The 25,706-nt window shown below is 42.8% G+C and overlaps 1 protein-coding gene across 19 annotated transcripts in view; it reads left to right on the top strand.

Annotated features, from left to right (window-relative positions):
• LOC122789306 (calcium/calmodulin-dependent protein kinase type II subunit gamma) overlaps positions 1–25,706 on the top strand; it is a 2,351,533-nt gene that overhangs the window by 1,598,583 nt on the left and 727,244 nt on the right. For all 19 annotated transcript variants that reach the window (XM_044056632.1, XM_044056627.1, XM_044056637.1 and 16 more), the window contains exon 6: positions 19,006–19,078. In XM_044056632.1, the coding sequence (XP_043912567.1) occupies positions 19,006–19,078 (73 nt within the window). The remainder of the gene's footprint in view (positions 1–19,005; positions 19,079–25,706) is intronic.

Here is a 25,706-nt window from a genome sequence, read left to right as displayed (position 1 = left end):
ATTGGTGTGACTATTGGTATCTAACCCTTTTGAAGAGAGACTGCTTGGCTGTCAGATATTATACTTTAATATTGGTTGGCTGAATGAAAGAGAGTTTGTTAACTGAGATATTGGTATCGGATTAGTAATTTGATTGGTGTCAATGTATCATGAATGCAGGAAGGAGGTACTGCTACTGGAGTCTGCATGCCCTCCCTGCATTTGCATGGGTTTCCTCTCACATTCCAAAGACGTGTCTGGAGCTTTTCTCCCCGGGCCTCTTCTGAAAGTGGGATCTGTCCCATTCTGACTTTCCCGGTAAACAAATGTTAAATAAGTAAATTGTCTTTCTTGAGAAAGTGTGTGTGAGTGAGTGTGTGTGCGCAGTCATGTGCACTTCAGCGTGCATTCACTTGTGTGTGTGAGTGTGTGTGTAATTCATCTATGAAAAATCTGTTAAGTCTCTATTACTGCTGACATTGACTAGAAAGAAGGCTGTGAGCTCAGACTGGCATGAGTGAAATTCGCAAGTGTCCGTGATTACAGCTGTGTTCTATAGTTGACGTTATTTGGGTGTGACAGGTGTTCGTCATAACCCAGCACAGTAGTGTATATTTGCCATAAGTTCTTAAGGCCAGTTACACCTTGTGTACATAATTAATTGCAGCTGTTCAGGATTCAAAACATTGCAAACCTTTTCCTCTTAAACAGGTGTCAGTGGTATGGATTTAGTCTCAATGACCCCTACACCTAACATATTTGGTGACAGTAGTGCTGGAATTAAGGCCAATACCCCTACTCATCAGATGTTTGGTGGCAGTTTTGGGATTCAAACCACAGTCATCCTTCACTGTTACCACAGTAAGTCAAAATAGTGGGGAGATGAGTATTTGTGACATTGTCACATCCTGTGTTCAAGTCTGAAGAAATAAGTAGTGTACATTGAAGAACAAGGGAACCAAGCATATCCTCACCACAGTATCTCTAAGATGTTCATCGTGTTACCCTGCTGCAGTCATCACACTTGGGTTATCCTGCCGTCAGGCGGTCTCGCAGTCGGCCCGAATTCCAAAGTCTTGGTCCGGCGTCGGTTGCTGTCGCTTCTTCCCTGATGTCAGTGCGCCAGGGGTATATAAGAGGCATCCAATGCCATTTTCTTCAGTCTTTCTTGCCGCGCGGTGCCCGAAGCAGAAGCAGTTCACAAGTGCCGGTCGGCCAACACCTGAGATTTTCGAATAGAGTTTCAGTCCGAAGTCTTCAAAGCTAAGTACCCCGTTGGGGAGCCTTTTCTTGCCTCAGTCTGATGTCAGAAAAAGTTAACAATTGCATTTCTTGTGGGAAGCAAATACCTCATAAGGGCTTTCATTCTTATTGTATACCTTGCCTAGGCCCAGACCACGATGTCACTGGTTGTCGGTTTTGTGCTAGGTTCAATAAGCGAACTATAAAGAGACGTTTTGATTTCGCACAACACTACTTCGGCAGGAAATTTAATTACACTATGCCATCAGAGCAGCTGACTACCGGCGTGCATAAAAAAACGCAAAGATAAAGACAGGCAGCCTAGATCCAAGCCAGACTCCGAGGCCTCGGCCTGGCCGGTTCTCCGGTTTTCAGTGAGGCGCCTACGTAGCCCCTGGCTACCGCAGAATTGGAACCCCAGACCGCTTCTGATTCTCTAGCAGGGAGTTCTAGGCCAACGCAGCCATTTTCTTTAGGCTCTACCGACGACATTGCAGAAGGAGAAGCCGGTGCTGTAGAAACACCTTCGGTTTCAGAAGGTGTCTTCAGACCGACTACTCTCACCATAAAATCTTATGCTAAGCTTAAGACTCCTCTAAAACCAAAAAAGACTGCACTTCAGTCTCCAGTTCAAGGCCCCATGCCTAAGAAACAGATGCTTAAAATGGCTGAAGATTTGATTTCGTTAATCAGGGGTTCCCAACCCCCCCCCCCGACAAAAGGAGAGGAGAATTATGCCTCCTCTGATCAAGTGTCTATTTCCTCAGGCTCCTCTGAGGAGCAGGATTACTCCTTTCCCCCTTATGAAGATTCTGATGCTGAAGATTCCATTCCCTCAGCTTCTCCCCATGAAGACTATTCCTTTGGGGAAACCTTACATACCATGAGGGAACATTTCCACTGGGAAGGTCAGGACTACTCCGACTCAAAGAAAAGGCTCCGAGAGTTTCTTTTACTCCCCCAGCACAGACCACTTGCTATCCCCCCAGTTTTAGACATTGTGGATGATGTTTACTTAGAATCTAGTCTAAATCCAGATTCTCTGCCTCCTGCTCCAGCCAAACCAGATAGATACTATAGAGTGCCTGACTCGCACAAATTCCTTTACAAAAGCCCTGTTGCTGATCCAGAGACCATCTCCCAGGGTCCCAAAGGGGCTAAGGCTTCTATGGCTAAAAATCCTGTACCCTCTGTAAGGGACTCCAGAGCACTAGATAGGTGGGGGAAGAAGGTTTACACCTCAGCTACTCTAGCTATGAGAGCACTAAATTGTCAATTTCACATGCTTAAATACCAGCAATTCCTAATGTCTCAAATAAAACAAAAGATGAGCACGCACCCTCAACAGTCTGAATTCAAGGAAATGCAGGATCTGTTGCATGCAGCTGAACAGGTGGGCAAACATACTTTACAATGTGGATTTGATTCCTTGGAGGCTTCCTGTAGAGCAGCTGTTACTGGGTCTGTTATACGTAGACATGCTTGGTTAAAGGAACAAATTCTGCCTGATCATGTTAAAGCAAAGTTACTAGATGTGCTCCCTTACAGCAGGATGTCTTATTTGGGGTTAAATCAGAAGAGGTTTTAAAGAAAATGGAGGATAAGGCAAAATCTATGCAGACTATCAAAGATTTCTTACAGGTACAGCCCCCACGCTTCAGCAGAAATTGGCCAACAAAAAATTGGTCCTTTCCAGCTTCTGACAGACCACAGAGGGGTAAATACAGGCGCCCAAGGGGCAGAGGACAAGCACAAATCCTTTACAAACCTCGACAATGGGGCACTGCAACAAAGAAAGGAGGAGAAGACAGGTCCCAAACTACTAAAAGGCAAACGCAATGACTTAAACCTCAAACTGCCAAGCAAAACTCTCTTGGCAGCTCCCTTGGGAGGAAAATTAGCACTTTTGCAGACAACTGGCGCATCGTCACAAAGGACAAATGGGTCCTGGACATTATCTCACAAGGATACAGATTCCATTTCCACACCTTGCCAAGGATAAATGGAATGCCAAACCTGCCACAAAATCAATGGGCAGAGGCACAAAAACAAAGTACAGCTCTCATGGACATGAGATCCATTCAACTGGTACCTACACAGGAGCAAGGCCAAGGATTTTATTCAAGGCCCTTTCTAGTCCCCAGAAAGGACAATGCTTGGAGACCCATTCTGGACCTTTCAATTCTAAACACCTTCTTGCAAGTACCCATATTCAAGATGCTAAAACTACAGCAGCTTCTTCCCATGTTGGGCAAGAAAGCTTGTCTAGTAACGTTGGACCTCAAGGAGGCATACCTGCATGTCCCTATCAGACAAAATTGCAGAAGATACCTCCATTTCATTGCAGGTTCAACCCATTACCAATTCTCTGCACTGCCCTTTGGCTTATCTACTGCGCCCAGGGTCTTCACAAAATGCCTGGCACCAGTAATTGCATACTGCAGACAAAGAGGAATTCAAATATACCCATACCTGGACGACTGCCTCATCCAAGCAGAAAGCAAGGACATTCTCTTACAACATCTGGCTTTTGTAAAACACCTTCTAAGTTGCCTAGGGTACACAGTAAACGAAAAGAAATCAAAACTAGTGCCCTCACAAAATATGACATTCCTGGGTGCCAGCTTGAATACAATGGCCCAGATGGCTTATCTGATGCCAGACAAACAACTACAATTAACTCAATACTTCAAAACAATGGCAACAAAGACCAAACTCCCTGCAAGAAAAATTCTGCAGCCTTGGGCTTCATGGCATCTTGCATACTACTAATACCATTTGCAAAACTGCATATGAGGAAATTACAATGGTACCTAAAAAGCGTATGGACTCAACACAGCCACAGTTTGGAAACAATGATACCTCTCATTCCCTGCCTTCAACAGGAGTTTCTATGGTGGTCACAGGCATGTCACCTCAACAAGGGTCAGCCTTTCACCTTACCCCCGGCCAGGCAAGCTATGACAACAGATGCATCGGACTACGCCTGGGGGCACACATGGCAGGATGGTGCGTTCAAGGCATATGGACTGCAGATCAAAGGAATCTGCACATCAATCACAAAGAAATGCTAACTGTACAGAATGCCCTGACAGCCTTCAAGGACCTCTTACATCCAGGACAGCTTACAATACGGACAGACAACACCACAGTAATATGGTACATAAACAAACAAGGGGGTACACACTCCTGCCCTCTATGCAGGCAAGCAATGACCTTGTGGAACACAGCACTGGCTTACCAAGTTCAATTACAAGCTCAATTCCTGTCAGGAAAAAAGAACACATTGGCAGACGACCTAAGCAGAAACATCATGGATCCCCACGAGTGGAAACCGGATCCACAAGTATTTGCAATGATGACTCAAAAATGGGGGCACCCAGACATGGACCTGTTTGCCAGCCCCCAAAACTATCAGCTAACAAAGTTTTGCACAAGGACATTTCACCATCAAGCTTGGAAAGTGGACGCACTCTCATTCAGTTGGAAAATGCTGACAGTATATGCCTTCCCTCCATTGCCCCTTCTCACAAAGGTGCTGCTGAAAGTCAGGATGGAGAGACCCCGAATGATACTCATTGCCCCAGACTGACCATGCCAGCACTGGTACCCACTATTAAGGAATATGGCCCAGGGCCCACCATGGATTTTACCACAAATTACTCATCTGCTCACTCAGCAACACGGTCAGATTCTACACAGCCAGCTCAAAACCTTAAATTTGGCTGCATGGCAAATCACCTAAACAACCAGCCAGCTCCTCTTTCACAAGCTGTTATGGATGTTATTCTGGAAGTCAGGAGGCCCAGTACCAGGAAAGCCTACTTAGACAAATGGAAAAGGTTTTGTGCCTGGAACCAAGCTAAAGGCCAAAATACCCTTCAGCCGGACATACCTCAGATTCTACAATATTTAACTGAGATGTTACACAAAGGGCTTTCTTTTTCATTTATTAAAATCCACTCCTCAGCTATTTCAGCTCACTACAACACGGATCCTCCCTTATTTTCACATCCACTTCTAAGGCAGTTTCTCAGAGGGACCAAAAACATTAGGCCTCCCAGGAGAGCACCAACACCAACTTGGGACCTCAATTTTGTTCTGGAAAAACTTACGCTACCTCCTTTTGAACCAGCTTTCTCAGCTGACTTAAAGTTTATATCATGGAAGACTGCCCTGCTGCTAGCAATTACTTCAGCCAGAAGAGTCTCAGAGCTTCAGGCACTAATGGCAGTAGAGCCTTTCCTCAGTTTTCATCAAGACAGAGTTTCTCTACGAATAAACCCCTCCTTTATGCCTAAGGTGGTATCCAGTATGGCTCTAAATCAAACCATCCATTTACCCACCTTCTTTCCAAATCCACAGAACAAAGGAGAAAGACTCCTGCATTCCTTGGACATTCACAGGCAGCTATGTTACTACTTGGATAAAACTAAGGTTTTCAGAAAATCTGGCCAGCTTTTTGTATCCTAAGCTACAGCATCACAAGGAAAGGCTATCTCAAAACAGACCATTTCCAAATGGATAGGGCATTGCATACGTTTTTGCTACACCCACCATGGAAAACCAGATGTTCTTCATCTCACATTGCTGCAGTCCTAACACTGTAGTCCCGCTGGTCGGCCGGCCCAATATCAGAGATAAGGCTGACGCTTCCACCTAGCCATGAGCTTTGAACCACCATGTTCAAAATATAAAAATTATCTGCTTCTGAATCAAGGAAATGAAAGGTTGATGTGATAAGGAAGGCAAGAGAGTGATGATGTTACAGTACAAGTTTCAGTGCATGTGGTAGGGTAATGGTTTGCATTCTGTCTAGGATGATGCTGTTTCCTCTAGAATTGGGCCTCCTCTGCCATGTTCCACTGAGAGATTCTGCCTGGCTGAGGGATAAAAATTTATCTGACCATGTTAAAACTAGGATTTTGGATGCTTTGGATGCCCTGATGTCTCTCTGTTGTCTCCTGTTGAGGCAGTTAAAAAGAAAAGAAGAGAGAAAGCCAAAGACATGCAGACTGTTATGCATTTTGTTAGGTTCAGCTTGAGTTCAACTTAAGATTATTGGCCTTTAATGGGTGGACTTTATCCTTCTTATGATTCCCAGTCTAGGGTAGTCAGGGGACGCGGGCAGGGCAGAGGTGGGGGCTCTTCAGGCCTAGAACTGGGGGGGTTCCTGTTCTCAACAGTCTAGGGTTAGTCAGTCCTTTCTCTTCCAAACAGACCCCAATGACCTACCTTTTCCAGAACCTTCTCGCCTTGGCAGCAACCTTTGGGAAGCTTGGGTTGGCACTTTTCAAAGAAAATTGGAGTTTGATTACCCAAGACAAGATGGGTGTTGGATATCACCACACCACGGGTACAGGTTTTATTTCACTTGCCTCCCCTCTTTTCAAAGGCATAGAACATTCCTCCTCAACAAAAAGAGAGGGCTCACAGCAAATTTTCTCTGTTACTCCAAATAGGGGCCTAAGTTTTTCCTGCTAGCATAAGGCCCCACTCTACCAGGGCAGCAGCTACATCTACAGCCTTCCTCGGGGGGGGGGGGGGGGGTGCCAACCAAGGATATTCTGGAAGCTGCAACTTGGAGTTCAGTACACGCCTTCACCAAACACGATCACTTACCTCTTTACTCTAAGACTAGAGCTGGCTTCACCACTGCAGTTTTGCAGGGCCTTCTAGCTTCCTCTAACCCTGTTTGACTCCACCTCCCATCCTTAGCTTTGGGATTCTACCCAAGTGTGATGACTGCAGCAGGGTAACACGATGAACATAGTACAGTTTTGTACCTACCATAAATGTAGCTGTTCGAGTGTATACCCTGCTGCAGTCCAGGTTACCCTCCCTCCATCCCCTCTGACCTAACTAAAACCTTTCAATACCTTAAAATCTGATACAACGTTTGTGGTGTATTTGCTTATAGCTGGAGGGATGTTTTGTTTGTGCTAAACTTTTATTATTGGTACTATCTACTGACCACCTTTTGGGGGGGCAGCTGACATCTGGGGCAAGAAAAACTGAAGAAAATGGCGTCGGATGCCTCTTATATACCCCTGGCGCACTGACGTCAGGGAAGAAGCGACAGCAACCGACGCCGGACCAAGACTTTGGAATTCTGGCCGATTGCAGGACCGCCTGACAGCAGGATAACCCAAGTGTGATGACTGCAGCAGGGTATACACTCGAACATCTTCATTTATGGTAGGTACAAAACTGTACTTTATGCCATATAAGGAGTTATTTCTTTGCAGAAGGAAGCATATCCTGATTTTTGTTGCACAGGAGTTGTCTCAGGCTTTTGCTAGGAGACATTATCTAAAAAGAGCACATTGATTTTAAAACGTAAATTGCTGCAGCTTGGTATCTTATCCTCCTGTTATCCAGAGGGAAAGGGTATTACATTATAACAGGTTCTTTGGTTAGTACTATGTAGGCAGCTCGTACAACCATGCCCAGTCATTCAACCTGTGGGATCATACCTCTCAACCTCTTAGTGCAAGAAATCTGGACAGAGCCTGACCAAAGAGGGGGAGGGACAAAGGCCCAAAAATAGAGACAGATTTAAAATATTGTTGTAATAAACTTAGAAAGTTGCTAGAGTAACAGGGTTTATGTTAACATACATTTTCTGAAGGATATGAAATCTGAAACTCATATGTATGTCATTATTTAGTGACTTCAGTCCTCAGGTAATCTAAGTGATTTGCTAGAAAACCACACATTTTAAGGGAAATACACCAAAAATATGAGGCAAAATCTGGACATTCTGCGAAAATCTGGACAGTTGAGAGGTATGGTACTGGGGACTATAACTAGTAGGTCTACCTTCCGTGTTGATGTGGGCCATGCTGTTAATCCTTGAAGTAAATGAATGGACACTCATTCAGTTTTCAAGAGTAGATTTCAAGGAGATTGTTACAATGCAGTGAAACATGACTTGGTTGATAGTTACTTGAAATGAAACCTCAGCCTCTGAAGTAGATGCAGCACTTATCACCTGTACTGTTGTTCTTCTGGAAACCTTGCTGGCACAGGAATACATGTACAGTTAGAGTAATCATTCTGCGTGACTAGAAAGCACAAAAAATGTTTTATGGATGTTCTTGCATACAGGTCATGTACACTCAATGTAGGCTTTATTGAATCTGGCCCATTGTGTATTTTGCTTTGAAATGGTAGTAATTAGTTTCTGAAGTTTTTTCTTAGCTAGCAAGGATACTTTGGAAAATTACATCTTCAGAATTTGAATTTGGAAATAAATGATGACTGTCTGATGTAGAAAGTTAATTGTGTTTGGGGGAGGAGAATACAGGTATGTGTGTGACTGGAATATACTGAATTGGTTAAGAAGGGAGGTGATGATTAGTGATCAGCAGTATGGTTTCATGCCAGGAAAGAGCACTACAGATGCGATGTTTGCTCTGAGAGTGTTGTTGAAGTACAGAGAAGGTCAGAAGGAGTTGCATTGCGTCTTTGTGAACTTAGAGATAGCATATGACAGGGTGCCTAGAGAGGAGTTGTGGTATTGTATGAGGAAGTCGGGAGTGTCAGAGAAGTATGTAAGAGTGGTACAGGATATGTATGAGGGTAGTGAGACAGCGGTGAGGTCTGTGGTGGGAGTGACTGAAGAGTTTAAGGTGGAGGTGGGATTACATTAAGGATCAGCTCTGAGCCCTTTCTTATTTGCAATGGTGATGGACAGGTTGACATATGAGATCAGACAGGAGTCCCCATGGACTATGATGTTTGCAGATGACATTGTGATCTGTAGTGAGAGTAGGGAACAGATGGAGGAGACCCTGGAGAGGTGGAGATATGCTCTAGAGAGAAGAGGAATGAAGGTCAGCAGGACTAAGACAGAATATGTGTTTGAATGAGAGGGAGGATAGAGGAATGGTGAGGATACAGGGAGTAGAGTTGGCGAAGGTGGATGAGTTTCAGTACTTGGGATCAACAGCTCAGAGTAATGGTGAGTGTGGAAGAGAGGTGAAGAAGAGAGTACAGGCAGGATGGAGTAGGTGGAGAAGAGTGTCAGGATGATTTGTGACAGACGAGTACCAGTAAGAGTGAAAGGGAAGGTCTACAAGAGGGTAGTGAAACCAGCTATGTTATGTGGGTTGGAGACAGTGGCATTGACAAAAAGGCAGGAGTCAGAGCTGGACGTGGCAGAGTTAAAGATGTTAACATTTGCATTGGGTGTGACAGGGGTGGACAGGATTAGGAATAAGTATATTAGAGGGTCAGCCCAGGTTGGAAGGTTTGGAGACAAAGCCAGAGAGGCAAGATTACATTGGTTTGGACGTGTGCTGAGGAGGGATGCAGAGTATATTGGGAAAAAGATGCAAAGGATGAAGCTGCCAGGTAACTGGAAAAGAGGAAGGCCTAAGATAAAGTTTATGGATGTGGTGAGAGAGGACATGCAGGTGGTTGGTGTGACAGAGCAAGATGCAGAGGACAGAAAGAAATGGAAACAGATGATCTGCTGTGGCAACCCCTAATGGGAGCAGCCAAAAGAAGAAGACGACATATAAAGGTCAGATTTAGGTGTTCTGTTGTGCACAGGTTTCTAGGAGTATTTATTTAATAAGGTTTTGTGATGGCATTAAGTCTTTAATTTATTCGAATAAAATGGTTGTGTTGGAACTTTCTGATTGCTATTTAGATGCCTGTCAAAGATCTGTATAGCTTAATGAGTTTGGACAATTACATTTATAGCTGCAGTAATAGTATGTCAGACTTTGGCTTAGTATGTACATGAGGTCTCTATACAGATGTTCTTCGTGTTTCACTGTTACAGTCATGTAATGGGTTATCTGCCTGCAGGTAGCCCTCAGCCAGCCTGAATATCAAAGTCTTGGATTCCTGCGTCAGATGCGGTCTCTTCTTCCATGACGTCAGGTCATCAGGGGTATAAAACATGCAGCCGACGCCAGTACATCAGTCTTCCTTGCAGCGTGATGTCCGAGGCAGAAGTTCGCAAGTGCCAGTCGGCCGACTCCTAAAATTTTCGTTTTAGAGTTTCAGAACCAAAGTCTTCAAAAAAGCTAAGTACCCCATTGGAGATCCTTTTTCGTGCTCTTAACTGATGTCACTGAAAGTTAACAATTGTATTACCTGTGGAAAGTAAATACCTCATAAAGATTTTCATTCATACTGCATTCCTTGCTTAGGCCTAGACCACGACTTCCCTCGCTGTCGATTTTGTGCCTTATTCAACCCCCGGACTATTCATCGTTGGTTTCTTTTTGCAGCCAATTCTGTCAGTACTCTGTTTAAATATCCAGAAATGGCTTCGGTAAGCCATCCAACTACCGACATTCTGAAAAAAACATAAAGATAAAGACAGAGACAGACCGCTAGGTCCAAAGCTGCCAACGACGCTTCCATTAAACTAGTCACCAGTTCGCCGGTACTCAGCGAGGCGCTTTCGCAGCCCCTGATAACCCACTATGTCAGATTCACAGGCCTCTACTGAGACCCATTGGGAGTCCGGTATGCTGCGGGATGCTTCTTCGACTATGGAACCTGCGGATGTCTCTACCTTGGATGGGTCCAGAGCCACGGCTTCTGAGGGTGTATTCAGGCCTACTGACTTGCATTTCAAACTGATGCTATCTTCTTCTTCAAGGACTAAAACTCAACCCATGCCTAGAAAACTAACGTCCAAACCACATGGTCAGGCCCATATGCCTAAAAAACAAATAAGAATGGCTGAAGACCATATTACTTTAATTAGGGGAAGCCAGTCTTCACCCTCTAAGAGACCTAGAACTGATTTTCCTTCTTATTCTTCTGATCAGGATTCTGAAATTTCTGTTTCTTCTGATTACCAGGATTTGCCCTTATCTACCTATGAGGATTCTGATGAAGAGGATTCCATTCCCTCTGCTTCCCCTCCAGAAGATTTTTCTTTTGGTGAAACCTTGCACACACTTAGGGAGCATTTCCGTTGGGAAAGCCAGCATTACTCTGATATCAAAAAGAGGCTTAGGGAATTTTTACTCCTCCCTCAACACAGACCTTTAGCTATCCCTCCTGACCTGGACATTGTAGATTATGCCTTCTTGGAATCTAGCCTAGCCCCAGACCCCTCCAACTCCCAGGAAGCCTGACAGGTATTGCAGAGTACCTGACTCTCAAAAGTTCCTCTTCAAGAATCCTACTGCGGACCCAGAGACCATTTCTCAAGGATCTAAAGGCATTAAGGCAACTACTGCCAAAAACCCTGCCCCCTCTGATAGAGATTCCAGGGCCTTGGACGGAAGGGGTAAGAAGGTATACACGTCTGCTACTTTGGCCATTAGGGCCTTAAACTGCCAGTTTCATATGTTAAAAGTAGCAGCAGCATATTATGGGACTACTTAAACAGGAAATTATGTTGATTCCTGACAGTGCTGAAAATAAAGAATTACAGGATTTAGTGCATTCTGCTGAAGAAGTTGGTAAGCATACTTTGCAATGTGGTTTTGACTCTTTAGAAGCATCTTGTAGGGCTGCTGTCACTGGGTCTGTACTTAGAAGGCATGTTTGGCTTAAGGAGCAAAATTTGCCAGATCATGTTAAAGCTAAATTACTGGATGCTCCCTTAAACCAAGACCCGCCTCTTTGGCAACAACGCAGAAGTCCTTAAAAAGATGGAGGAAAAAGCTAAATCTATGCAGACTGTTAAAGATTTCCTGCAAGTACAGGTTCATATATAACAGGTTCATATGTGGTTACTAGGCTGTCAACCCAAGGGTTATTCCAAGCCTAGCCGTTTACACCCAGTGTATTGCAAAAGAAAATCTAGTCATTGCCCAAGATTGTATTTAGCAATGACTGCCCATATCCAAGAGGCCTTTGCCAAAGCCATGGACTCAAACTGAATGCAAAAAAAAATGCATCATCATTTCTTCCGTGAAATCAGTGTCTGTACAGACTATCAAATAAACAACAATACCCTAAGAACTAATGGTGTAGTGAGAATTTGGGAACACACGTAGACTGTGAACTTAACTTTGACCACCATGTGGCTACTGTGGTAAGGAAGGCATTCGATGTTGCACGCTTAAGTAGCAAAGGCATTGCCTCAAGTGCAAAAGAGGTTATAACCCCCTATATTCATTACTCATCAGGCCTATAATTGAGTATAATGCCCCTTTTGGTATGTACCATACCAGACGTATGCAGCAACTTGAGAGACCACAGACATTTTTAACTAAGATAATCCAGAGTCTCCAGCACATGCCTTACCTGGACAGACTGAAGTCCTTGTCATTGTACTCAGTAGCATACAGACTACTTAGAGGAGACCTATGCCCGGCTTACAGGTCAATATCCGACCCAAACCTAATGAAAATGTTGTACATCTGCAAGTCATATGGGACTAGAACTGCCTACTTCAGTGAACTAAATCTGGCCTGCGACATAAACAGGACATGCTGGAGGGACAAATGCATCTCACAGAGGTGTCCACTTCTCTGGAATCGGCTACCAGTTCATATTAAACAGAGCACCTATATGACTGTTTAAACGGAGCCTGGACAAATGGATGGAAAACTGTAAATTCTTGCCAGGGATAGCTCAGCCTCCTAGATTTAGAAGGCATTGGCCTTCTAAAAATTGGTCCTTTTCCTGTCTCTTCCAGGCCTTCTCAGTCCAAACCAAGGAACAGCAGACCACCTAGGCTACAGTCTCAAGGTACTCACAGGCCTAAGCAGTGGTGGGCTCCCACTTCCAAAGCTGTAAATAGTAAGACACCCCCCTGTGGAAAACTGTCACAATGACTTAACCTTAAACCTTCCAAGCCCTGCTCAACTGCTTGCTCCCTTAGGGGGAAAGATCGCCATACATGCAAAAAAACTGGGAACTCATTACCCAGGACAAATGGGTTTTAAATATAGTTTCCCAAGGATACAGATTCCACTTCCACTCGTTAACAACCCCAAACGGTTGGCCAGACCTACCCCCAAATCAGTGGGCAGAGGCTCAACAGCAGATTCTCTCTCCTAGGTATCAAGGCTATTCAACCTGTCCCAGCAAAAGAAAGGGGACAAGGTTTTTATTCAAGACTTTTCCTGGTACCCAGAAAAGACAGCTCCTGGCATCCTATCCTGGACCTCTCTATTCTAAACACCTTTTTGGTAATCTCAAAATGCTAACACTTCAACAGCTACTTCCTATGCTAGGCAAAGATGCCTGGTTGGCAACCTTAGACTTAAAAGAAGCTTACCTGCACATTCCAATAAGGGAATCTTGCTGGAAATATCTACGCTTCAGAGCAGGCTCCATGCACTATCAGTTCTCTGCACTTCCCTTTGGCTTATCTACTGTACCCAGGGTATTCACAAAGTGTCTAGCTCCAGTCATTGCATTTTGCAGGCAAAGAAAAATTCAAATATACCCATACCTGGACAATTGTCTAATTCAGGCAGAAAGCCAGGACATGCTACTAAAACATCTGGCATTTGTAAAGAAACTTCTAACCTCACTGGGGTACACCATAAACGAAAGGAAATCTCATCTAGTACCCTGTCAACAAATTGTATTCCTGGGAACAAGCTTGAACACAGCTTTCCAGATGGCTTACCTCACGCCAGAGAAACAAGTTTATTTGACAGTCTACTTCAAACTACTGGCCACAAAGACCCAGCTATCTGCAAGGAAAATCCTGCAAGCCCTGGGGTTCATGGCCTCTTGCATTCTTCTAATTCCATATGCAAGACTGCATATGAGGAAACTACATATATCTAAAAAGCCTATGGTGTCAACATTCTCAGGACTTGGAATCAATGATTCCTGTCATTCCTTGTATAAGGACGGAGTTCCTTTGGTGGGCAGAGGCCTGCTACCACAACAAGGGGCTCCCATTCACTCTACCCCCTGCCACCCAAACCCTAACAGACTCATCAGACTATGCATGGGGGGCTCACTTGGCAGGGAGTGCATTCAGGGCAAATGGAACCAGAGTCAGATGCACCTGCATATCAATCAAAAATGAATGATAGCTGTACAGAATTCCCTGATAGCCTTCAAGGACCACATTCTTCCAGGGCAATTATTGGTAAAGACAGACAACATCACCGTTACGTGGTACATAAACAAGCAGGGGGGAACTCACTCGCACCCTCTCTGCAGACTAGCCATGGCTGTGTGGAACACAGCCTTGAGCTACAAAGTGCGCCTATAAGCTCAGTCCCTGCCAGGCAAGCTAATTTCACTGGCAGACGACCTAAGCAGAAATCTCATGAACCCACACGAGTTGAAACTGGAACCAAAGATATTCAACCTTTTGAGAAACAAATGGGCGAATCCAGAGATATACCTGTTTGCCTCCCCTCAGAAATACCAATTGGACAAATTCTGCACAAGGACTTTCCACAGTCAAGCTTGGAAAGTGGATGCCATTTCCTTCACCTGGAAAAGCCTCTCAATTTATGCTTTTCCCTCTGTGCCTCTCCTCTCGAAAGTTCTGCTAAAGATCAAACAGGACAAACCAAGGACAATACTGATTGCACCAGATTGGCCACGCCAACACTGGAACCCTCTTTGTCACTGCTGGCACCATTGCACCTGCCTCAGACCCCTGCCCTGCTGTCCCAGCAAGAGGGCCAGATTCTGCACCCCCAACTTCAAACCTTGAACCTTGCAGCCTGGCTAATTCCTTGAGCTCTCCAATAACATCCTTCAGTAAGCAGGTGCTAGATGTCATTCTAGAGGCAAGGAGGCCTAGTACTAGAAAATCCTATGCTGAAAAGTGGAAAAGTTACTGTTCCTGGAGCCAGACTTAGGGGATTGGCACAATGGCGCCCAGCTTACTGCATATTCTTCAGTACTTAACAGAGATGCTCCACAAGGGCCTTTCCTTCTCGTCAATTAAAATCCATGCCTCTGCCATTTCAGCTAATTATAATACTGAACCACCCCTCTTCTCTCACCCCCTGCTAAAGCAATTCCACAGAGGGGCCAAAAATTTAAAACCACCCAGGAGAGCCCCTACTCCAGCCTGGCACATTAACTTTGCATTGGAAAAGCTCACTCTACCTCCTTTTGAGCTAGCTGCAACTGCAGAGTTGAAATTCCTTTCTTGGAAAACAGCCTTCCTTCTAGCCATCACTTCAGCAAGAAGAATGTCTGAATTACAGGCCCTCTTGGCAGTGGAGCCATTCATCATCTTCCATGCAGACAGGGTGTCCCTCAGGACCAATCCTTCCTTTATGCCCAAGGTGGTGTCTAGTGTGACTCTTAATCAGTCCATTAATTTGCCTACTTTTTTCCCAAATCCACAAAACAAAGGAGATGAATACTGCACTCTTTGGACGTGCACAGGCAACTTTGATTTCATTTGTACAGGATTAAGCCTCTCAAAAAATCTGAACAGCTGCTTGTTAGCTTTGCTGCAGGGGCAGAGGGGAAGTCCATTTTAAAGCAAACCATTTCTAAGTGGATAGCCCATTGCATTCATTTCTGCTATAAGCACCATGGAAAACCTACCCCACAAGGGATAAGATCACATTCCACCAGGGCTGCACCTACCTCTACAGCCTTTCTCAGAGGTGTCCCTACCAGGGACATCCTAGAAGCTGCTACCTGGAGCTCGGTACATACCTTCAGCAAGCATTACCACTTGCCTATTTTTTCTAAATCCAGAAGTGGTTTTGCCACTGCAGTCTTGCAGGGCTTAATAGCTGGTCCTGTTGCTCTCTAACTGCCTCCTCTCTTCCTTAGCTTTGGGAATCTACCCAAATGTAATGACTGCAACAGTGAAACAAAAAGAACATAGTACAGTTGTGTACACTTAATGTAGATTTTCGAGTGTATTCACTGTTGCAGTCCTAGTTACCCTCCCTCCAGCCCTCTGACTTCTCTTGGCTATACTTTTCTTCTTGTTGAGTGTATTTCAGCTTTCTGGTGTATTTGCGTTTTGTTGGAGGTGTAGCCTAACATATAATTACTTTCCATTATGGGAGCACCTGACATCTGGGGCAAGAAAAACTGATGTAATGACATCTGCTGCATGTTTTATACCCCTGACGACCTGACATCATGTAAGACGAGACAGCATCTGACGCAGGAATCCAAGACTTTGATATTCAGGCCAGTTGAGGGCTACCTGCAGGCAGATAGCCCAAATTTAATGGCTGCAACAGTGAATACACTCGAACATCTACATTTATGATAAGTGTACACAACTTTACTGCACTGTTTGACCAATCCTTTTCATACTAATAAACCTGGTTTGGCCTTTCTTGAATTATTAAATATGGTCTCCGTAATGGTCTATTAGGGCAGTTATTCTAATGCAATTAGTCTGTGTGACACTGTCGATAATGACACTTGTGAACCTTACTAGCAAAAAGTGAATAATCATATTTGGGCATTTCTGGGCAGGATGAATGGTGTTACCTTTAGAGACTACTTGTCTACCTTCTTATTGAAAACAAGTTACATTTCCTTTTGTTACTTTTGGGAGAGCACATTTTCCCTTTACTTGTCCTGATTCTTACAGGTGTCAGCAGACTTGTTGTGTGGCAGAAAAGATAGTGATAATGTCTCAGAGTTTGATTCTCAGCTGAGGTTCTTTCTGTGTAGAGTCTTCGTATAATTCCTGTATCCTCATGAGTTTTTGACAGGTATTTGTTTTCAACCCATCTATAGACATGCCATAGGTGGATGACAGTTGCCCAAAAGCAAGCGTGCAGTGTGCGAGTTACTCAGGCACACAAGTATACTGTTTAACACATAGCATCCTATCCAGTAGTAGTTTCTCTGTCCTTCACCCATTGCAAACATGAACTGGATAAAGCGGCTAATCAGAGAATAAGTGAATGAATGAATGAGGCTTGAAAAGTACAAGAGCCCTGGTACGTGTTCCTAATGCCCAAGAAAAAAGTGTGTGTTTGAGAAGAGTCAAGCTTAAAACAGTGCAAGTTTAGAACTCAGCTGGATAAAATACCAGGATGATACTGTAGTTATTGGTTTAATTCTTTCTAGACTAATTTCTGTGACATGCAGAAGTTGTGATTAGAATTTTTTCATGCTGGTTGGTGATGCTCCTAGCACATATATTGTAAACGGTTCTTATGTAGAGCACCCTGGTGATGAGTAGTGGGATTTTACTAACAAAATTTCAAAATTGGATTTTCACCTTTGCTCTAGATGATTGTCGCTGGTGAAGTGACACCCAGACCCCATGTGCAAAAATGGGAAAAAAGGGGTTGAGAATGGGTGGATGGTATTTGAAGTAACACTCTTCTGCAAAACGTAAGCCCCCCCCCCTTGTACCCCATTGTTGTGTAGTGGAGGTTGCATTTACCCCTTTGCACCTTGAAGAAGGGGACTACACTATTAGAGTTACAATTTTATAGAAGTTGGGGTGAACCATTTGAAACTATCATACTAACATTTTTCATTCATTTAACTTGTGTTTTGCGGATTCCATTGTACAAGGTAAATAGTCTGGGAAAATTCAGGCTAAGATTCATGTGAATCTGTAGCCCAGATGGTTATTGAAAGCAGTACAATGTTCTATAGACATAAATTTTGTTCCCAGCAGAATGCATATTGCTGACTTCATAGATGTTATGCATTGGATAAGTGTTAGCAGATCCCTTCTTGTATCCCATGCTCCTCACTTAAGGTTCTGGCTAGCATATAACATAACATGACATGCTGGAGTAGGACGGACATTTCCATTTGCTGTGTTTCCCAGTCATTTGCTGCTAGTCACACACCTTGGCTGTAACTCCTAATTTTGTGCATTTGATGCCTAAAATGCAAGAGCGTCTGGCCAGTGCTTCAAAAAGAAATTCCAGGGAGATGTTCATGTATGCAAGTGAAGCATGCATGTGCCCATCTACATAATTTTATGTGTTATGCTGTGATGGAGGTAGGAAACAGGTAGTGTATTAGAAAATTCCAGGTTTGCCATGTGTAGGAAAGCTGTCATTTCTCTTTCAAATGACAAAAATAGAGAGAGAGAGATATTGGGGGGCCACAATATTGTCAGCTGCACATTTTAAATAGTCAGCAGCAGAATACAGATTGTATTGCTAAACATTCCTAAAACTGTGTATATAATAATTAGTGTTTGTATATTTATTTATTTACTTGATATGTTGTAGTGTTATTACCATTTTGTGGGTAACTTGATCAGTTTCTGCTTCAGTGCTCTTCTGTAACTATTGAGCACCTCATTCCTTATGGACTCCTCCTTTCAAACTTGCCCACTTCCCAGCATGCAGGGGTGCCAGTTGAGGGAGGGTAGAGCTAGTGATCATGGCTGTCGTGTGTGTGTGTGAGAGAGACAGAAGATAATAGCACACTCATGATTTCTTCTCCCTGTAGACTAAGGGAGTTATGGGGCCAACCTTCTGTACATCCAGTGTGCTCACCTACAGTGTGAGACTATCTTTGGTTCTGCTTGCTCCCCTCTGTGTACTTGGTGTATGGCTGAGTTCCTCCCCAGCTGGTACTGAAATGGGTTTGTAAATGATGGTAGCTAACTTTTATCCCTGCCCATCTGACTTGAGTACCGGAGCTGTTAGTTGGACCCAGGTCACCTGGAGCACAGTAAAATCTCTATGCCTCTTTGCCAGGAAACTGATTACTGAAGCGTTCATTTAATGCAACTTCAAGGATCTATTCAAGGCAGGCTTTCCTTAGATTTATTTAAATCTACCATATTGTCGTGTGTTGACCTGACCATCCTTTTTCTAATAATGTTGTACTCTAGATATCCACCTACTTTGTTTTACAAGAAAGTTCCCCTTAATGGTATTTCTGATGCTATTTTTTTTTTTCTTACAGCCAATGTATCCACCAGATCCTGGAGAGTGTCAACCACATTCACCAGCATGACATTGTGCACAGAGACTTGAAGGTGGGTGTCTAGAGAGACATGATAGTTTGCAATTACTGATAGTTTTTTTTTTTTTTTTTTTACATGTACTAGATATCTGTTTATAGTCGCTGCATTTCCACTGCAGGTTAATGTTAATTTTCCATATAAGTAAAGGGCATTCCTCAAGATCAGTAAAATAATTGCAGTTTATTTTAGGTGTTAATGTCTGCTTTTCTTAAATAGTAGAGATGTGATGAAAGTATGCTGAATTAATGTAACATAATGATTTCATAGTTTGAGTTTACCGTCCTGTATCTGTTTTACTTTGCACCTCCCATATGGAGTCCGGTATTATCATCATTATGTGTTGTTTTCTCTGACTGCATTTTCATTGGTTCATCCACTCTCTATATATAGCCAGGTGTGACTGTGTCTGAATTTTTGCTTGCATTATGAATTAAAGTTAGCACTGTTTTTTTGTCTTTTAATTGCATTTAATTGTTTCCAGAAGTGGTGAGTTTCTGCATTATCTGGCCTTACATTGTAAGCTACCCATGACGTCCCTTGCAGGCTTCGGCATGAACTTCCACAAACTTCGTCAGTTTTGAATAGTGTTTCATGTAGCACAAGTCTCAGAAGCAGATACACACTTGCTCCTGTCAGGAATGTGAATCTTGTTATTCATGTTCTACCACTTACTGTTTTGCTTACCGAAGTATAAATGTTTTGCTCTTTACTGTGAGAATTAAAAAATGATCTTTTTTTGACATGTGGTTATCTTAAGTTGTGTATCTGCACAGTACTTTTGTTTAGTTAGGGAGGAATGCATTGCTGTTAATAGTACTGTATACCATTCCTTTCCTGAGAAGTGGTTTATAGTATTAGCTCTGCAGAGAAAAACAAACAAGATAATTGTTTGCTAATCCTGTAGAAAATCACGGCCTGTAGCTTCTTAAATCTTGTGTTATTACATAAAGCCCTTTAACTCTGTTTCCTATAGGAAATAAGTCTGCCTTTCATTCTGTTGAAAATTATATCAGATCTGTCCAAACTTAAAAAAAAAAAGAAGTCATAAGCCAATTTTTTGATGCCATCCACGATTTACATATTGTAGAATTTGGTGATGCTGCTTTAATCAAATACCCATTATGAACCTGCTGTGGAAATGTATAATGATTTTTACTCAACATGCATCATAAGAAGAAGAACTTTTATGTACCAAAGCGGGATCAATATGTCAATAATTAATGCAGAGCAGGCTGTGTGTATCTCAGGAATACATCTTTATTAGTGGAGAATGTTACATTACTGGACAAGTGATTAAACAAACTGCATTCTCAAAAAATCGTTAATTTGGATAGAATGTTGTCTAATAAATAGAAATAATTTGCTAACTATGTTTTATTTTCCTTTATTTTGTTAATTATTTTTGTTGAAGAATAGAATTGTTCATAAGCAGTGGATCTGCTACACATTTGTGAACAGGAATTTAATTTATTCAAGAAGCCGGCATGATATCTCTGAGTCTCAGAAATTTGGCTCACAGATGTTATTTTAAACAGGCTTTGTATTTTTGGCATGGGAGACTAATTGAAGTTTAGAAAGGCCCATGCAACTTTCCCTTTTTTATGCAATTTAACTAAAATAAATAAATAAATAAATAATAACCCTCTAAACTTTGCTTAAAATAAAATTGTTGAATACAGCCCAAAATACCATCACTTTTTTTTATTTTTATCATCTGTATTATATTTCTCTCCATGGCTGCTGACCATCAAGCCCTTCTTTACAGAAACCTATTTGTTCCACTGAAAGTCGATGAGTCCAGGACACTGAGGGGAAGGGGTGACTGGAAGTGGCCATCACCCAGGCTACCATAGAAGAGTTTTTGCTGTAGTTCACATATTTCAGTGCAGGAAATGAGAGCATTTCTTTTTCAGCCATCAATCTACCTACTGGTGGCCACATCACTGTTGGAACCTACTGTACTGTCCCTGTGGGAGTGAGTGCTCCTACCCACTCACTACTCAGGGGCTACTGTCATTGATTTGCTAAGTCAAACCTGCATCCCAAGATAATGGCTGTGGCACTGTTACCTGCAAGCCTCCATTTGCATGTGAAAAGTAGCCAATTGGACCACTACCATCACTCCACCTGGATAGGTAAGACATTGCTAGCCACCCACTCCTACCCTCCTCTGCCCAGATCTTTCATCTCCTGGTCTCTAGTCAGACTCATGACATCTGTGATGTAGTTAGGGACTTATCCATGTGCACCACAGAGCTAGATCAATATACCGTCACCCTGTCACAAAATTCTGTTATCCTGATTCTGCCCCCCCCCCCCAAGTCTCCAGTCTAAGGCCATGCTCAACAGCAACGGATTGCATAATTTTGTGTTGAACAAGTTTTGCTCTAACTGGTTGGTACCATTTATTTACATAAATAAATACATTGTATTAGTAAAGCCCATCCTAGAGTAGGACTACACTATGCTCGATGCCTTTCACGAGGAACATTATGAGTAAGTGGCAAGGTCATGCCTACCCAAAAGCAGGGTAGTAATGCTTTGACATTCTGTTAATGCCCAGAATTCAAAATAGAGGAGACCATGGGCCCATCAACAATGTAGACTTAAACTAGGTTTATGGTGAGACATGTAGATGAATGTCGTGTCTAGGGCACAGGTGGTGTACTTCATAAGAGTTCCTTTAATCAAGATGGATGGAATTTTGGCAGAAAGACCAGCAGATCTGTGGGAAGGAGCATTGTGGGCAGAAGCTGTCAATGGGCCTTCTAGCCTAGCTGAAGGATGTCACAGCATCTTGCATCAGAAGGAAGAGAATGAGAAAGGGAGAGAAAGATTTTATGGTAGTAGTTATAGTGTGAGAAAAATACTGTTATTTTTCTGACTGTGATAAACAGAGTATTGGTCTGTGGAGTTAGAAGAATGCAATCCACAATCCACAAAACAGGAAATGCTCATACCAGTGTCCTATGCTGTGGTGATGCCCCACTGTATGCTGTGGCCAGTAGTAGAAGCCTTTCATAAAAAGGCTGGTTGATTGATGGAGTTCAGAGGAGGCAGGCCATAATGATTACACAAAAGGTTGAACTGAACATGAAAAGAGAATGAAGGCCTTTAAGCTGTACAGTCTGCAGGGGAGTGAGGCATCAGAGAGAAAGTTCATCTGACATTTAATCTGCTGAAAAGAGAGGAGATGGATCTTAGAGGAAAAGCTGTACAAGGGGAGAGAGAGGTTTGTTCATGGAATGAGAAAGCACTTTACTTACAGAGACCGCACTGAGAATACTGCACAAGGAAATAGCAGTGTGCGCCATAGTGATGAATATGAAGCAGAGAAGAAGAATCTGTAGAGAATGTGCAGTTTCAGGGCTAGACACTGCAGCTGCATGGGGAAGCCACAATTGCTGAACTAATTTCTCACTGCCCTTCTTTGATCTGTTTATGCTGGTATATTTTTGTGCAGTATATGTAGTAAATGTCCAGTTGGCTGAGTGTGAACTTTGTGTATTTTTCTTAATGTTCCATAGTTTTCTTTTTGATCTTTTTATATTCTATGAAGCCTGATCATAGAATGTGAATACATTTGCCTTACATGACTTCTTTTTGAGATGCACTGACAGTGGTTCTGCACTTGTGTACTGACAGATAATTTGTCACCTGTGTCTACAGGATTTTAATTTAATTTTTAATTTATTAAATAAGTGAATTGGTCAATGTGGACCATTTTCCACCATGACCCTGGCCACGGAGATGAGGGTAAATGTAATATATGCCGACACTTTAATGTAGCCAGTCAACCAGCATGGTTTTGTAAATTGAAAGAAAGTGGAATACCAAAAAAAAAAATTGGTCATGGGAGAACATGCAAGCTCCTCAGAAACAGTGACGGGCAATCAGGATTGAACCCTGAACTTTGGAGCTGTGAGGCAGAGATCATAACCACTGAGCTACTGTGGTCAATTAGCATTTACATTTTACGAGGGTCAAGGGTCTGCTTTTTCTGGGGTATCTCACCACACTTCTGTCTGATAGCAAAACTGTAGGGTAGGAAAAAGGAGGTAGCCTCCCTGTACCCTGTGTTGGGGGAGGGGGGTACAATCAGCAGGTCCATTTTTTCTCTTGCTTTTCATGTAAAAGTGACTACAGGATAGTGGAGCATGAGAGTGTTAGGACCGAGTAGTCCTCCTTAGTGAAGAGAGGAGTGGCAGATAGGAGAAGGGACTTTTTGCACTGGGTGCCAACTGAACCAGCTTTGGCTGTGTTTGGTAGAACCATGCGTCTCCTACCAGTATTAAAGCACCACCCCATTTCACAACTAGGTTATCCGATTGTTTTCTGAGAACTCTAGTCTGAACCCACCTCATTTGGTCTTAATTAACTTTCAGAGAACTTTATCACTGAAATGGTTTTGCTTTGACTTGTTTTGTGCAGACCAGTTTTTCTGAATGTGGGTTTATTTTCACATCTCAGAAGTTTTGCAGCATCTTTTGGTTTGTTTGAGTGACTAGTTTACCATTGTATTAATGGCAGCAGCATTACTGAATTTTTTTTGGCTTTTAAATATTTTGCTTATATAACTTCACGATTTCTGTTATTTTGATTTACTTTTCATTGTGGATTTTATTCTCCATGATTTTTAAGTGTCCGCTGGGCTACTTTACTACTAATATTTTATTGTCAGTTGTCAGTATGTTTTGCTGTGTTCTAATTTACTTGGAGTCTACTTCCGTGTCATGTGACATTACTATGATAATGATATATTATTGATATTTTGTCTCCTTCAGCACATGCTGACATTTTTTATTGCTGTCCGTGACTGAATATCCAGAAGAGAGGATTGTTGCCACCTGTATTTGGTGCCCTTTCTTTATTCCTTTCAAAGACTTGAACGATCCTTGTAAGGGTTCTTTAATGCCACCCCACACCAATGTTATTCTTGGATAGGGATCTCGCCTGCTTCAGTTTGATACCCACAATGCTTCCAAACATTTGCATGCCACGTAACAAGAGGTGTACCCCTTTGGACCATTGTAGGACTCTGTAGATTAAAACAACCTCTGCAAGATACTTAAAAACTCATTTTTAACCAACTTACTTACTTATCTAAAAATATTATTTGCTGTCCAACAAATGGCATAGCTTCAGGGAAGGTAAGTTAACTGTCCACTGGCTCTGACCAATGATGTACCAACATGGATAAAAGAAATCTTACTGGTGCTATTTCCATTGAGCTGACCCAAGCTTTTGACCTGACGGGTCTCTCAATATCACTAGCCTACCCCCCCTAGACACTGGCTTTAGCACTGAAGCTGCTTTGGGGTTCAAAGACGTCTGACTAACAGAATTTTCAGTGTGAAGATTGGCTGCTCGGTTAAATACTGCTTACACTCCTGCAGGATTATCATTTTCAGTGTGAAGATTGGCTGCTCTGTGTTAAATACTGCTTACACTCCTGCGGGATTATCATTTTCAGTGTGAAGATTGGCTGCTCTGTGTTAAATACTGCTTACACTCCTGCGGGATTATCATTTTCAGTGTGAAGATTGGCTGCTCTGTGTTAAATACTGCTTACACTCCTGCAGGTTTATCATTTTCAGTGTGAAGATTGGCTGCTCTGTGTTAAATACTGCTTACACTCCTGCAGGATTATCATTTTCAGTGTGAAGATTGGCTACTCTGTGTTAAATACTGCTTACACTCCTGCTGGATTATCATTTTCAGTGTGAAGATTGGCTGCTCTGTGTTAAATACTGCTTACACTCCTGCGGGATTATCATTTTCAGTGTGAAGATTGGCTGCTCGGTGTTGAATACTGCTTACACTCCTGCAGGATTATCATTTTCAGTGTGAAAATTGGCTGCTCGGTGTTAAATACTGCTTACACTCCTGCAGGATTATCATTTTCAGTGTGAAGATTGGCTGCTCGGTGTTAAATACTGCTTACACTCCTGCGGGATTATCACATGGGTCAATACTTTCTCTAGTATTTCTTCTATTTTTATACAGTAAGTTATCCCCACTGACCTTATCCAGATAGAACTCCTGTTATATGCTGACTAAATGGTTTTCTTCTGATCCAGTCCAGCCCACCTCGAGGTAATCTAAACCCAACCACAAACTGACCTCCTGGAACTAAGTCATTGACTTACCTCTGCACTTCCTTGCTTTCTGACAGCAAATCAATGTCTTTCGGCTTTTCCCGGTTAGGGGTCGCCACAGTGGATCACCGGCCCGCAGATTGATTGGCAGTGGATTTTTACAGTGCCACGATGTCCTTCAAGGATGCATCTGCAGTCCTAACATATGGGTTGTCCTGCCTCAGGCAGCCCTTCGGTCGGCCGGATTCCAAAGTCTGGGTCTGGCCTCGGCTGATGTCGCACTTCACCCGATGTCATAGCTGCTGCTTATTGGGTAAGAAATAAACAAATCAACAGCACTTATGTTCATATAATAGTATATTGATTATTTCTGTCTTTTTCTTGGGTATTTATACTTTGAGATCTTTTTTATGTATGTTTATTACAGAGACTTGGCTGGATGCTGACTTTAGACCATATCTGGAGGCTAACATACCCTCTCAGTGTAGAGACATCAGCAGAGCAAGTTTGGGAGGGTGACCATTTAAGATCTACATTTAAAA

Source organism: Protopterus annectens, chromosome 14.part0 (assembly GCF_019279795.1).
Source record: "Protopterus annectens isolate FY-2018-M chromosome 14.part0, PAN1.0, whole genome shotgun sequence".
NCBI lineage: Eukaryota > Metazoa > Chordata > Ceratodontiformes > Protopteridae > Protopterus > Protopterus annectens.
This window is presented reverse-complemented; position numbering and strand designations above follow the sequence as displayed.